The sequence below is a fragment of the Diaphorina citri genome, unplaced genomic scaffold (assembly GCF_000475195.1).
Source record: "Diaphorina citri unplaced genomic scaffold, Diaci psyllid genome assembly version 1.1 scaffold7, whole genome shotgun sequence".
In the NCBI taxonomy this organism is placed as follows: domain Eukaryota; kingdom Metazoa; phylum Arthropoda; class Insecta; order Hemiptera; family Psyllidae; genus Diaphorina; species Diaphorina citri.
The window spans coordinates 283,786-298,639 of NW_007377446.1; the positions used below are offsets into that span (position 1 = coordinate 283,786).

At 39.2% G+C, this 14,854-nt stretch overlaps 2 protein-coding genes and 3 long non-coding RNA genes across 6 annotated transcripts; 4 read left to right on the forward strand and 1 right to left on the reverse strand.

Moving 5' to 3' along the window:
• Nucleotides 1-206: 206 nt before the first annotated feature.
• LOC113465576 lies at nucleotides 207-1,571 on the forward strand. The gene is made up of 3 exons (XR_003390242.1): nucleotides 207-264; nucleotides 413-654; nucleotides 1,427-1,571. It is a non-coding gene; the product is annotated as an uncharacterized LOC113465576 (long non-coding RNA).
• A 3,232-nt stretch (nucleotides 1,572-4,803) lies between these two features.
• Nucleotides 4,804-6,446, reverse strand: LOC103524850 (SOSS complex subunit B homolog). 2 transcript variants are annotated; one of them, XM_008489893.3, is made up of 3 exons: nucleotides 6,216-6,446; nucleotides 5,435-5,717; nucleotides 4,804-5,238 (listed from the first exon to the last, which is right to left on the reverse strand). In XM_008489893.3, the coding sequence occupies exons 2-3, from the start codon at nucleotides 5,712-5,714 to the stop codon at nucleotides 5,012-5,014; spliced, it is 507 nt and encodes a 168-aa protein (XP_008488115.1). In that variant the 5' UTR covers nucleotides 5,715-5,717; nucleotides 6,216-6,446; the 3' UTR covers nucleotides 4,804-5,011. The 2 variants fall into 2 exon arrangements, with proteins under 2 accessions (XP_008488115.1, XP_008488123.1); XM_008489901.3 differs by having other exon boundaries at nucleotides 6,282-6,445.
• A 1,394-nt stretch (nucleotides 6,447-7,840) lies between these two features.
• LOC113465584 lies at nucleotides 7,841-14,818 on the forward strand. Its single transcript, XR_003390245.1, has 2 exons — nucleotides 7,841-7,953; nucleotides 14,629-14,818. It is a non-coding gene; the product is annotated as an uncharacterized LOC113465584 (long non-coding RNA).
• Nucleotides 8,120-14,678, forward strand: LOC103524879 (uncharacterized protein F54F2.9). The gene is made up of 10 exons (XM_008489923.3): nucleotides 8,120-8,171; nucleotides 8,340-8,552; nucleotides 10,251-10,364; nucleotides 10,838-10,914; nucleotides 11,351-11,594; nucleotides 11,988-12,250; nucleotides 12,628-12,857; nucleotides 13,333-13,487; nucleotides 13,803-13,970; nucleotides 14,345-14,678. Exons 2-10 carry the CDS (start codon nucleotides 8,514-8,516, stop codon nucleotides 14,456-14,458), a joined length of 1,404 nt encoding a protein of 467 aa, XP_008488145.1. The 5' UTR covers nucleotides 8,120-8,171; nucleotides 8,340-8,513; the 3' UTR covers nucleotides 14,459-14,678.
• LOC113465583 lies at nucleotides 8,685-9,296 on the forward strand. Its single transcript, XR_003390244.1, has 2 exons — nucleotides 8,685-8,790; nucleotides 9,166-9,296. It is a non-coding gene; the product is annotated as an uncharacterized LOC113465583 (long non-coding RNA).
• Nucleotides 14,819-14,854: the final 36 nt, after the last annotated feature.

A 14,854-nucleotide genomic window follows, 5' to 3' on the forward strand; every position in this document is an offset into this window, starting at 1 on the left:
AGAAGAAAGAAGGAAACAAGTCTGGAGAAAGTTTATTAGGTTTTGAATGAGATAATAATGATGACAAAAAATATTTATCCTGTCAGTAAGAAGGGTCCTTATAACTATTAAGGCTATCCTCAAAAGAAACAGTCTTAAAATAATCACCTGTGTTTTTTCCCACCTCCAGAATTTGAAACATCCAACTACTACACAGATCACGATGAGGTAGCGCTTGTCAACAAATAAAGGGCAAAAAAACAACATTATACCTGCACCAAATAAGTAAGTACATAATCAATTCTCTTGCTTTCCATTTTTGGATACCTAAAATCGTAACATAACATTGTAAATTTTGAATAAGTCTCTTCAATGAGGCTTAGAAATTGAAAATAGGTATCAAATATCAATATAGAAATGCCTTCTTTTTCAGACTCTCAGCAGTCGCATTCAGACAGACAGCCCATCATCCGTGCCAAATACTCCAAGTTCATTCAGAATTTTAAAATTTTCGGGTTTGAGTTCTGTAACAATCTCCTATCCAGTTCTCGGCTGCGGGGTTTTGACAAGAATGAATCAACAGTATTTGAAGGCTATCTGCTACTGAGTCATGTGAGAATACTGATCTTTGTCACCAATGTAGAGTGTTTTGGCAATAATGGACACAATGAGGAGGTGAGTGAACGAGAGAAGTGAATTTTAGGTTTTAACTGGACAGTTTGTTTTCTTATTTTTACAAACTGGGTTCTAAGACTACAAATGGGAAAGGGTTAGGTGGTAGAGAACGTCTCGGTGGGCGTTAACCTCGCCTAGTGGTTACCTTCTAGTCAAGAGTAGGTACCTGACTTATGTAGCAAGAAGAAAATCCAAAGCAAATTCTCAGTAGAAAAAAATGCTCTTTATATTTTAGGATCAGTTGGGTACTTCGTAGATGCACTTCCTTTTTGTAGTAATTTCTCTTTCGAACTCTTGACGTTCGCGCGCCTCCCGGCACGCTTGATAGTTTACTTACTAAACAAATAAGTAAATTACCTACTAAATTAGACTTACTTTATCATGGACACTCGTTGCTATCTTGAAAGCCCAGAAGAGGTTAGGTATAGTAGAACAGCCGCGGTAGACAGTAATAGTACACAGAAAAAGACGGAAGAACACGCGAAGACCGAAGGATACGAAAACGAAACGTTACACAGATCTTACAATAAAATAAAAAATATATACCGAATTTGTCACAAAAACGTTAAAACATTAAAAATCCCTAACTCGTCCCTACTCGTAAAAAACCCTAAAACTCGTAAAAACCCTAAAAAATCGAACACTTCTGGGCTTTCAAGATAGCAACGAGTGTCCATGATAAAGTAAGTCTAATTAATGTATTGACCGTTGCAATGAACTCTCAAGAATACGTAAGATACCTACTAAATAATATTTTAATTTTGTTCTAAAGGTTCGATCAAAGCCATGTGTTCGTGTGACGTCACAGCTAGGCGAGTTCTACCGCCCATTCAGCGGGGATACTGGGTTCAACTATACCGCAGAGTGGGGTAACACAGAACCTGAGGGTAACTGTGACCTGTTTGTAGACTGCTACGGGGACTCCATGTGCTGGAAGTTATCAACAAGAATGTCAAATATTACGAGTTAGATGAAACTCTGGAGTTTTATGAGCACATTATCAAGGTGCTGTATTTGAAGCTGAAATATTTGGAACTTGAGTATCATGAGAGAGAGGGTTTGAGTAATCAAATGGAGAGTTTGACTATTGGAGATTGTCAGAAGTCAGGTAAGATAATTAGGCTAATGAAGGCATAAGTAATTTGTATTTGTATTATGTGGTATCTATCTTGTAAGGGGTGAAAGATTTTTTTTTTTTTTTTTTTTCAGTTTGGGCTGGGGAATGCTAGACACAAATGCCAGTACACCTTGATAAATCAGTATATGTTTTTTTTTCAAGCTTGGAGGTTAGCGCGTCTACCTTGTAAGCCTTAGGTCGCGGGTTCGATTCCTGCCCAGAGTGGATTTTATAATATAAAGGTAAGGTTCGTTCTGGGAACGGCTGCCTTTCTCCTATCCTGTCTTCCTTCTCTCTTCGCTTTCGGGACGATAAGACCTTAGCAGTTCCCTCTATCAAACCTCTTTTTTTTTTCAAGAAGCGTTCATAGAGTAAGTAACTAGGTAATTACCTTTTACTGTTTACTGACATAGTGTCAAGTGACACGTTATATCGCTGCGTCAAAAGGTGTGAACGGATCTTGATGTACGTTTTGCGCAGCTGGTCGTTGCGCAATTGGTCGCTGGTGGTGGCAGAGTTTTCGCGCAAGAGTTGATTGCGCCGACGGATATACAGGGTGCGCAGGTTGGCGTGTTTGGCCACGCGGTGAGCGTTAAGACGAACATCGAGCGCAAACGCCTGTTGCTGCCAAACACTTCCGGCCATTGGTGTCGATCTGGGATACTCTGTAAGTAAACAAAGACAATAAAAGTGTAGGTATTTTATTGATATTGCATATTTTTGATATATTTTTATGTGGTTCAAAAAAAGATCAATGAATAATTTTATTTATGTTAATCAAAAATGTCCCTTGCTTGTGTTTCCACATGATATGGATCAGCTGTTATTCAGGGTCAAAGTTCTGCTATTTAGAGCTATACAGGGAAAAAGCTCAAAAGAAGTTGGTGGTGACTTTACCTTTAGCCTCAGGCAACTTGTATTTTGCAGAAAGGTTTGATAATTTATGCAGATCAAAAGTTTCCCTGGGCCAGGTGTCAAGAAATAGATGGTTCAGTAGCAGCTATATGAGGGCAAAATTTTTAAAATGCTCAAAAAAGTATGAAATTCTCAGGACTTTAATTTTTGGCCAAAGGTGCTCAAATTTAACACAGATATCCAATAATTTCTGTAAATCAAAAGTGCCCTAGGGTTGTGTTTCCAGACATTGCAGTTCGGCTGTTATTCAGGGACAAAGATCTGCTATTCAGGGCTATACTGCCATGCTAAGCAAAAATGCTGTATGTCAAAAAACCCTACTTTTGGGAAATTGAGTTTAAAGATGTCAATCTATATGGCAAACATACGTTTTTGACATACGACAAAACATTTTAGTGGTTTTTAAGGGGTTTAAGATAAAGAAAAAAATTGTGAAAACTCCTTCTTGTATTTAACCTAAAGGTGGCGTTTCAATCCTAGCTGCCGGGTCACGCAACCAAGCTGCCTGGTCGCGCCATAAAGGTGGCCTTCTGATCCTAGCGGCCGGGTCGCGCGACTTCCATTACAAACTTCCAGTTGAACAAATTATTACAAAAATAGTATTTTAAATCACATGAAAACCTCACGACCAGGCGACCACACTGCTCTCAGAGCGATTGGGTAGTGCAACTCAAATAGAGCAGCCATGTCATGCGACCAGGCAGCTTGGTTTGGAAAGTACTTCATAAGAATACATAGGAAGCAGTAGGCAGCGGTTGCACAGCTTGGGATACCAGCCTAAATTTCCGTTGCTAAAGAAAGAGCTAAGGTTGAGTGCGAAGGGTATCCTTGAAATTTTTGTAGCCAAAACCAAATGTCAGCCCTAAATCGATCACCCCAGCTAGGACTGATTGAGAGGCTGACGAAAAGCTCCAACCCCGTCACGGGAAAAGGCGAGGAAAAAGATTATTTGGTTTACTTCTCTCATCCAATACCATTTCCCCGGCAGGTATGTTCCCTGAGTCTGAAGCACATTCTACAATCCCCTCATTCCACGCTGACCAAGCTACTCACCATTAGTCTCAAATCCAAACCAGATCAGAGCTGTATGGCCCTGGTTATACAATGCCTAGTAGACACACTACTGCCTCACTTTGGTAATCTGGATCTTCGAGAGAGCGCGCTAGATGCGAATCAAGATGTAGTAGACACACTACTGCCTCAATTTGGTAATCTGGATCTCCGAGAGAGCGCGCTAGATTCGAATCAAGATGGCGGCGAAGAAAATGGCGGACAGGTAAATACAAGATGGCGATTCTAATGCAGGAATAAGTGAAATACCCAAGTGCTTATTTATACTTCTCGCATAGGATTGAAAAGTTCCTTTACTCCAGCAGTAGCCTGCTAATATTATTGTTGTCAAATTATCAAATTATATTGAGGATGAAATTCCATACCTAAGCTTAGATTGAACCCACGCTCTCCCGTTTGCAAGGCGAGCGTCTTGATCACTACATCACCAAGGCAGGTTGTTTGCAAAAAAAAAAAAAAAAAAAAAATAATAAAGACAGGAGAAAACCAAAGGAAATTCATTTATTTATTTCCAAAGTTGTATTTATCACACATAGACTCCAAGCCAAGTTAGTAACTCCTCTTTTCAGCTGTACTCACTACATAAGAACCCCTGATCCTTAATTCCTGGCTTTACACTTGTCTTAGGATTCATAGTCCCAAAAATAACTTCTAATTTCTTTAGAGTACCTACCATAAAATATGTTGCCATTTTTTCTTTTCATCCATCAAATGACAATAGAGTATGAACACTCAAAATGCAGATTATTTACTGTCATTGCTTGCCCCTCAAATTTTTGACTGTCAACCACAAAGGATTAAACACAAAGTGAAAGTCTCAGACACATATCCAGATAAACACCACACTCAAAGTTGCTGAATTTGAGTGTTCTGGAACTGGAACTAAAGAACTGAAATTTAGCTGACGTAAACACTTCTGAAATGTGACTTCATTGTGTACGCGACATTCGTTGATTTTAACAATCACATCGAACGGTTCCAGGCCGAATTTCCCCGCTGTGCTTTTCAGCGGTGAGTCGAAACCAATGTGAGTGACTTGTACGCCTTCTCAGACACATATCCAGATAAACACCACACTCAAAGTTGCTGAATTTGAGTGTTCTGGAACTGGAACTAAAGAACTGAAATTTCACAGGCAGAAGTTGATCCCAAGTCACCCAAGTGTTCTGCGTGGAACTGGAACTTCCCTCTGATTTTTCTCACAGTAGTTCATCACATGGAAATCATTGTTGCTTGTGCAACCAGACACAGGTTTTACCTCACCCTCGTATTCCGTGTATTGTTCTTACTGTCGGGATTATTGGAATACCGGTTAACATCCCTATCTATCGGATTGGGTCTCATGTTACCCTTATTGTTGCCACTATTGTTCATGTTGCCAGGATTTGAGTTGCCATTGGCAGACTGTGGGGCATTTACAGGCAGGTTAGGGATGGGGATGCTCATGTCAAGGTTCTCATTGAATACCATGCAGAATTCACCTGGAATTGAAATGGGCCATGTATAAATTGAGCAGAGAAAAGTAGAATAAAATATATCCAGCTTATAATGCCAGAATGAGACTGAAAAGTCCCATTACTCCCACAGTTCAACCCTAAAAATAAAGTACCTACCTAAGGTTAGTTTATCTTCATGTAGCTTTAGATCTAGGATGAAATAAATACAAAATCTGCTTACCTATTTTTTCAATTAAACCACTTTTACTACTGTACAGTGTCAAGCAGTTCCGCCATATTTGAGCGTAACACTTGGTCAATCGTACAATGTCTCCTGGATGTAGCAAAGCTCCAGGTTCATCCCATAGGGAAAGATTTATGCATGCTGTACTATCAGCAACTTTCAATGTTCGTACTTCCCGGTTTTCTTTCAATGTGACTCGAGGGCTTATGTCCAACACAATGCATGTGACATTGACATTCTTAATCCCAACATGCAAGTCTTTGATGTACACATCCATTGCCTGGAAATTAGAGAAATATTTTGATTTTAGTTTATACTTAGGTATGTACCTATCTAAATTATTTCATTATGGCCAGAGGGGCACTCTATCTTCCAAGGTTCATTTTCTAGGGACTGTTTAGGTGTCTGGCGTTTTTCTCCATTCTGATTGGAGCATCCAGCAAGGTTAGGAAACACAACTAGCTCTGCACCAATCAGGTTGCTTGAAAATGTAAACAAAATCCGGACCCCTAGGCAGTCCCTTTTTTCTAGATAATTCAGTAGCAGCTAGAGAGGCTGTGGAAGGATGGGGCAACTTTGTTTGTGTTCTGTACCCTGTTTCAAAGGTACAATTAAAATGGGCTCTTGAAAGGTTAGAAAACTTTTACACTCCAATGTGTCCTTTCACTGTGCCTATGCTCAACTTGATCCTAAAGGTATCAAGTGAATGCAACAGTCCATAACAATGGTAGGTTCCCAGTGCAAATAACATTGATGGGCTTGTCAAGATTTATCTTACCAAACTTCTAATGTAGATGGTGTACTCATGAATCAGTGGAACAAAAGTTGATTACAAATTATTTACGTTTTATTCGGGTTTTCCAATGAGTGCACGGGATTTTCCAACGTCTATCTATCTTCTTAAATAAATCTATTAATAATTAATTGATTTAATTAAATAGGTAAATAAAATTATTTCAACTGATAAGTGGAAAAATTTCACTTGTGGTTTATTTTTTTGTTTATCCTTTTTGTTGATTGTTGAAGTGACTTTAGGGAAGATAGCAAGATTCTAAAAAACTGACTTGCGTGAAGTAGGCATACGCTTACAGGCTTTCCCCTACCTCCGTTATTCCACTATCCACTCCTCCCAACCTCCGTGAACTTGACACGTGCAAACCCCGGGAAATTTCAAATATTTGATAAGTGTTCATTTTGTGGTTTTTGTAATTTTGTGTCAAAAGTGAGGGCCGTGGTTATGAACAGGGCCATCGTAGGACATCGTCGGACTTTTTGCGTGTAAAGTTGGCGGGAAATTCGAATTTTTGATTTTTTTTTCGCAACTTGTACAATCTGAATTCATTTTTTACTTTTTATCTTTAGTTTGCACGTTTATATTATACTTTTCATTTATATTAGCTATTAAAAACAAGCAAATTACAAAGCAAACAAAAATAAATATAAAATGAATTTTAAAAATTGCCGCCGGGACAGCTATCTCACGTCGTCCGAGCTCATCTCAGCCCTGTTCATAAACACACCCTAAAATGTGCAAATTTTTTGTGGAAAGTGCTGATTTTAATTTCAAAAGTTTCAGTTTTCTAATTTTTTCTTACGAAAAGGCTAAAAATGGTAATTTTTATTGAAGTTTATTTAAATCCGCTAACAAAAGTGTTGTTTTATAGATGTAGATCTCTCCTAGGACAGGTTCCAAAACAACGTTCTCCACTTTTCTTGATCTTGGGCATCCTCCTTCATTTGTTCAAACGTTCTTCCATTCAGCACCTCTCTCAGCATTCCAAACCTCTTTCTTCCTATTGATCTCTTTCCTCTCAGCTCTCATTCCATGATTCTTCTCAGGATGTGACCCAGCCAACTTCTTTTCCTGTTCAATATGGTTCTCAGTATTTCTCTTCAACTCTTCTCAGCACTTCTTCATTCCTGATTCTATCTGACCACTTGATTCCTTTCTCCATACCCACATCTTGAAGCTCTCCAGATATTTTTGTAAGTAACTATCTATATTTTACTTTTGAATTCACCAAACTGGGGTTTTATGTCACTTTAAATTGTAGCTCTGAGGTGAATGGTTACCTATAGGTTGAGGGGTGCTTTACCATCCATTCACCACCCTGGTAGGTACTCACATCCAGACTGTGTGGGGCCTGGTGATGGTCAGCAGTATATAATTTGAGCCCTGATGATCATCTACATCTACCCAGGTACAAGTTATAGACCCATACATTGTCTCCCTGAATTCTTTAAAGCATGGAGCTGAAGTTTTAATACTGGCTCATGTTGTATTACTTTACCTACCTTTTTTCAACATTGCTTCCTTTTTTTCTAGGTTTTTCTAAGCCAGTCATACCAAGTATCTGCCTGGGACTCAGATCAGCTTCAAGTTTTTGATGTGGTTGAAGAAATGATATAAAAAAGGCAGAGAAAATGGAATGAGATAAAGAAGGCCGGCCTCACAATCTGAATATAAACTTGGTTAAGGTAAACCGATTTCAGATTGATTAATCCAAAAGGTTAAGGTTTAACTAAGTTAAAATACACTTGACACGTGCAAACCCCGGGAAATTTCAAATATTTGATAAGTGTTCATTTTGTGGTTTTTGTAATTTTGTGTCAAAAGTGAGCAAAAACTTTGGGTGAAAGTTCTGCTAGAAGGAATGGAGTGCCAACATTTCTCTTCTCTCTCAAGGCAGTAAAATGTTGGAAAGCATGCCAAGTTTTCCCAGATTTCCCACAAGTAAAGGAAAGGTTTTGGTCCTGGTTTTCTCCATCTGGAAATATTGCATCAATATGTCCTTATAATTGGGCAACTAGTTTTGGTTGTGATCATTTTCCAATCTGTGTGGAAAGTTCTCAGCAACACCTGTGATATTCAAATATTTATTTAATATTATTATACTTCAAGACAAAGGAAAGGTTTTGGTCCTGGTTTTCTCCATCTGGAAATATTGCATCAATATGTCCTTATAATTGAGCAACTATAGTTTCGGTTGTGATCATTTTCCAATCTGTGTGGAAAGTTCTCAGCAACACCTGTGATATTCAAATATTTATTTAATATTATTATACTTCAAGAACAATGAATTGGATCACTTTCTCTCTTCAATGCATGGTTTTTGTAAGTATATAATTATATAGATGTAGATCTGTCCTAGGACAGGTTTCAAAACAACGTTCTCCACTTTTCTTGATCTTGGGCATCCTCCTTCATTTGTTCAAACGTTCTTCCATTCAGCACCTCTCTCAGCATTCCTACAGAGCAGAAGGCCCTGGAGAATGCTCTCAAGAAGTTTCCCAAGGGTTGTCTGGGGGATAGGTGGGAGAAGATAGCCAACAGTGTTCCTGGCCGCTCCAAGGTAAAGTATCTTTTGGTTTCTCCGGCTATGCCGAGTAGCACCTAAAGTAGCAAATGTTTTTTTTTTAGACCCTATTAAAAATTCGTTTCAGGTTCACTTTGAATAACTCAGTTCCTTTCTTAAAAATATCTAGTTTGAACAACACGCGACTTTCCTTTTCCTATCGAACATCTCTAACCGTTTGGTCAGTAGGTACATCTTCAAAATCCCACTACACACGACACGATTTTTTTTTTAACTACACAAAGTGTTCTTGTACCTTGTAGGCAATGTAATTTAAATGAGAGTGTTTCAACTCTAGGTAATGGGGTACAAAAGTATTGTTTCGGTCTGATTTTTTTTTTTAATTTAATTTCACTTATCTTTCGTTTTCAGGAGGAGTGTGTGCTAAGGTACAAACAACTATTCAAGGCGCTCAAAGAGAAGAAGGAGAACGAGGAGAAGAAAGAGATAGAAAACACCAAGTGTGAAGAACAGACGGAGTCATAACATTAGGAGAGAGAGGAGAAATAGAGAGGGAGAGAAGAGAGAAAAAAAAGAGCGATCGATATAAAAATATTCCATTATATTCTTCTCTGCAGACAATCTCTTCTCAGGATGTGACCCAGCCAACTTCTTTTCCTGTTCAATATGGTTCTCAGTATTTCTCTTTTCTCTTCAACTCTTCTCAGCACTTCTTCATTCCTGATTCTATCTGACCACTTGATTCCTTCCAGCCTTCTCCACACCCACATCTCAAAGCTCTCCAGATATTTTTGTAAGTACCTATCTATATTTTATTTTTATTATTATTATTTTTTAAAAGAGGTTTGACAGAGGGAACTGTAACTTCTATGGTCTTATTGTCCCGAAATCAAAGAGAGAAGGAAGACAGGATAGAGGAAAGCCAGCCGTTCCGAGAACAAACATTATCCCATCAGGATAAAATCCGCCCCGGGCAGGAATCGAACCTGTGGCCTAGCGCCTACAAGGCAGACGCACTACCAACTAAGCTAACTAGGCTATATATTTTATTTTTGAATTCACCAAACTGGGGTTTTATGTCACTTTAAATTGTAGCTCTGAGGTGAATGGTTATAGGTTAAGGGGTGCTTTACCATCCAATCACAACCCTGGTAGGTACTCACATCCAGACTGTGTGGGGCCTGGTGATAGTCTGCAGCATATAATTTGAGCCCTGTGCCCTAAATCACCAAAGTATGGAAAAGTATCTTACAAGTGTAATAGCCAATGGAAAAGCAGAATTTTGAATTTGGACGAATCATGTCAAAATATGGAATTGTAAATACTTTTCCATACTTTGGTGATTTAGGGCACAGGTGGTCATCTACCCAGGTACAAGTTATAGACCCATACATTGTCTCCCTGAATTCTTTAAAGCATGGAGCTGAAGTTTTAATACTGGCTCATGTTGTATTACTTTACTTACCTTTTTTCAACATTGCTTCCTTTTTTTCTAGGTTTTTCTAAGCCAGTCATACCAAGTATCCGCCTGGGACTCAGATCAGCTTCAAGTTTTTGATGTGGTTGAAGAAATCAAGCAGAACTTCTATGAGCTGCTTGATGTTCCTGTTGTAATGACATTGCTTTCTTTTTTTTCTAGGTTTTTCTAAGCCAGTCATACCAAGTATCTGCCTGGGACTCAGATCAGCTTCAAGTTTTTGATGTGGTTGAAGAAATCAAGCAGAACTTCTATGAGCTGCTTGATGTTCCTGTTGTAAGTATACATATTTCTAACCTATTGGGAGTACATCTGATGACTACCTCAAAAGGTATCAATAGTGAGGTTGAATAAGGGAAAGGGAAAGAGAGAAGGGGGAAGACTGGAAAAGAGAAAAAAGAAGGAAAGAGAGAGAGAGAGAGAGAGAGGGAGAGAGAGAGAGAGAGAGAGAGAGAGAGAGAGAGAGAGAGAGAGAGAGAGATAGGGTGATTGATGAGTTAAACTAAACAGTGCCACTGGAAATTTTCTCCATAAAATCATTATCTTTAATCAAGCAATCTCAATACCATTCAACTGAGTTTTCTGACTCTTCATTTTCTATTCCAGGATGCAGATCTTGCCAAAATCAAGAAGGCTTTCAGGAAGTTATCGGTGGTAGTTCATCCTGACATTTCAAGGGTCCAGCTTTCCAGTCAACACTCGAGTGCAATATTCCAAGGATGTTGAATTGTGTGGGAGTTGGTTGGGCAATAAAGTAGGTGGTGTTACTCAAACTGTTGTTGATGGATGAGATCTCATTGATTGTCCACTACTCTGGGTGGGAAATGAAACACAAGTCTGAAATAAATTGGCAAGAGGCAGAGCAGACCAAGTCCAAAAACCAACTCTTTTGAGTGATGTATATTGTTGGAAATAATAATATTATTATTTTTTTTTTAATTGGTTGCTAACTTCTCTTTAGTGTTGTATTGAAATGAGAGTAAAAACAATTGGCTATCTTTATTTAAACTTTAACTGGTCCTAAACTTTGACTCCATTTATCTCAAAACGTGTCTTTTTGACTTGGTCCCGTCTGCCTCTTAGCCATTGAAATAATCATTGATTTATTATTTATTAAAGTATTATAAACCTCTTTTTTTTCCAGTTGGTGTCTGTGTACGACATTCTGCGAGATGCGAACAAGCGGGCGCACTACAATCACGTCCTCGAACACGGACTTCCAGATTGGAGATCCGCCGTCTACTACTTCCGTCGTGTGAGGAAGATGGGTCTGGCCGAAATGTGTATAATTCTGTTTGTGATTATCAGTATCGGACAATACCTTGTGGCCTGGGCTTCGTATGCTGAGAAACAATTTACTTTGGTAAGAAATTAAGTAAAACCATGTAAAAAAGAGTTGAATTGAGATTCATGTCCACGAATTTTTTTGGCATATGAGCCAATCATTACAATTTTTGGTTTGAGGATTTCATAGGCACTTTTGGCAAGTGAAAGGGGCTTCTTTATAAGGTATAGCTTGATTCTAGCCCTTTACCTCACCTCATAATTTCATGCAACACGGAAGGTAAGTAGATTTTATAACACTCCGCCCTGTCAATCTTAGATTCGTAGAAGCTTAACCCATCCTTTAGGGCTGGTTGCCCCTACACCTAAGCCTCAGATTGGGATTTCGTGTATAGAGGCTGATGCCAAGTGTAGAAATAAAAACAATAAATAGATGAACAAAATAATGATTTATCTTACTTTCGTTTTCCAGAACGAAATGCGAAACAAGAAGCAGGGTCGGAAACCGAAAAAGAACAAGGGCGGTGCCAGTGATCGATCGGGGGGCGGGGCCCCTCCCGATAGTTTCGAAGAGTATTTGGAACAACTGGAAAAGCCGAGCCTGAAAAATACGCTCCCCGTGCAGATTCCGACCCTGATTTGGTTCATTGTGTTTCAATTGCCGCCCCTGGCGTACGAACGTATTAGCGAGTATTTGAAACAGAGGCGAGAAAGGAGCACTGTTGAAAGTCAATCGTGAGTAACTAATGTGTAACTATGCTTAGAGGACCGGTTTCATAGTCTCTTTTGGCAAGATAGAAGGTTTGCTTTTTTTTTGCAAGTTTCAAAAAATCAAAGAGAGCGGAGGACAGGATAGGAGAAATCCAGCCTGTCCGAGAACAAACCTTATCTGTTTCGGATAAAGTTCGCCTGGGCAGGAATCGAACCCGCGACCTAGCGCTACAGGGCAGGCGCGTTACCCTCCAAGCTACCTAGTTTGGCTATTTGTCGTTTTATTTCGTCCGATTTTTCGGTCATTTCGCTATCTGAACAGACTTTTTTTCCTGCTCGGTGTTATTCATTAAAAAAAAGCCTCTTTTTTCATATTAAAAAATGCCTTTTTTTAATTTCAGATCGGAAGAATCAGAGCAGGAGGTGGAATTATCGCGGGGTCCTCGCAAGCGCCGCGGGAAGGGCTTCGTTCTCCCCGAAGTGTCGAGCAGTGGCGAAACAACACCGGTGAAATCGGCGCGCCCCTCTCGACCTTCTCCTGTAGAGACGCCCGCCGTGCCCCTCAGTGGGGGACTATGGACTGATGATGATCTGATTGAGCTGATACGACTCGTGAAGAAATATCCTCAGGGTAAGTGAACCCGTATTTTTCTTGTGAAATCTAAACTCTTCTGAAGCATACTTCTATAGGAGAGGCAATCTGTTAAGTAGCAACATATTAGTATAGGTAAAAGAACAACGTCTTCACTTGACTAGTATCTTCTGAAGCAGTCTGAAGTGTGCTTCCATTCTTAAATTTAAAGAGGATAATGGGCTTTTGTTTTGACTGAGCTCCCATGATATAGTGGTCACTACGTTCGCCTTGCATGCAGGAGACCGATTCATGGCGTGGCCAAAAAGTTTGTATCATGCAAATGATTGATTCCCATTCTAGTTCGACAAATCATCTTCAGAACTTCCCGTTTTCAAAGTTTATTTTTCGAATTGCCACCAACAAGATAAGAATAGGTAGCCATGATGATCCCCAACATTCGGAAGGGATAGCCACTCAGAAGATCTTCCAACTTGAGGCTTTAATTTTCAAATACCTATTTTCCATTGGCCAGGAACTCCAAATCGATGGGAGAGAATAGCGGAGCAAATGAGACGGAGTGTAGGCGAGATTACGTTCATGGCGAATAAAATCAAGGAGGACGGATACAAGATTCCCAATCAGAACGAAGACAAGACGGATGTTAACTTGGAAGATGATGTCAAGAAGGTAAAACTGATTTTTTTTTGTCCTAAAAATGAGTGCTACCAACCAAGCTAACTAGCCCAGATTTTGATTTTCAAGATACGCTCGCTATTATCCATCGCCATCTCTACAGCTCATCGCAATGATGATACAATCTCAACCACCTACACCAATTTATCCATGTTTTTATTATTATTATTATTTTTAATCTTTTCAATTTGATTTTAATGTGCCTTGTCTGTTTGAGTAGTATGCTGTGTCATATGGCAACCCAGACACTGGGCAGCTCATCAATAAATTATTGTTTCTCTCTCTAAGTCTGAACTTTTTATTTTCCAGGTGAAAAGAAGGGCAGACGATGATTCAGAAGCCAAGCTGGCCAGTACAATGAAAGCTTGGACATCTACAGAGCAGAAGGCCCTGGAGAATGCTCTCAAGAAGTTTCCCAAGGGTTGTCTGGGGGATAGGTGGGAGAAGATAGCCAACAGTGTTCCTGGCCGCTCCAAGGTAAAGTATCTTTTGGTTTCTCCGGCTATGCCGAGTAGCACCTAAAGTAGCAAATGTTTTTTTTTTAGACCCTATTAAAAATTCGTTTCAGGTTCACTTTGAATAACTCAGTTCCTTTCTTAAAAATATCTAGTTTGAACAACACGCGACTTTCCTTTTCCTATCGAACATCTCTAACCGTTTGGTCAGTAGGTACATCTTCAAAATCCCACTACACACGACACGATTTTTTTTTAACTACACAAAGTGTTCTTGTACCTTGTAGGCAATGTAATTTAAATGAGAGTGTTTCAACTCTAGGTAATGGGGTACAAAAGTATTGTTTCGGTCTGATTTTTTTTTTTAATTTAATTTCACTTATCTTTCGTTTTCAGGAGGAGTGTGTGCTAAGGTACAAACAACTATTCAAGGCGCTCAAAGAGAAGAAGGAGAACGAGGAGAAGAAAGAGATAGAAAACACCAAGTGTGAAGAACAGACGGAGTCATAACATTAGGAGAGAGAGGAGAAATAGAGAGGGAGAGAAGAGAGAAAAAAAAGAGCGATCGATATAAAAAAGGCAGAGAAAATGGAATGAGATAAAGAAGGCCGGCCTCACAATCTGAATATAAACTTGGTTAAGGTAAACCGATTTCAGATTGATTAATCCAAAAGGTTAAGGTTTAACTAAGTTAAAATACAGATTGTGGCCCGGCCATTATAAATCAAGGAGAAAAGGAGATTCTGTTGTTTTCTTTCGTCTCTTCATTAAAGAGAACTCCAAATATCATTTATTATTGGCTTCCAATGCAGTGGTTTAGGGTTCGATGTACTGTGCTTGTTTCTTGCTTAGAAAAATATTTAACGTCCTGTTAATACTCGTTAGTTTGAGTGAAACTCGAATTTT

Excerpts from the sequence above, each read along its gene's own strand:
- LOC103524879 (XM_008489923.3), top strand. The coding sequence starts at position 8,514 with ATGAATTGGATCACTTTCTCTCTTCAATGCATGGTTTTT. Across the intron at positions 10,915-11,350 it reads CCTGACATTTCAAGGGTCCA|TATTATAAACCTCTTTTTTT; the intron begins GCTTTCCAGTCA and ends TATTTATTAAAG. Across the intron at positions 13,971-14,344 it reads GTGTTCCTGGCCGCTCCAAG|GAGGAGTGTGTGCTAAGGTA; the intron begins GTAAAGTATCTT and ends TTTCGTTTTCAG.
- LOC103524850 (XM_008489893.3), bottom strand. The coding sequence starts at position 5,714 with ATGGATGTGTACATCAAAGACTTGCATGTTGGGATTAAGAATGTCAAT. Across the intron at positions 5,239-5,434 it reads TGGTTTAATTGAAAAAATAG|GTGAATTCTGCATGGTATTC; the intron begins GTAAGCAGATTT and ends TTTCAATTCCAG.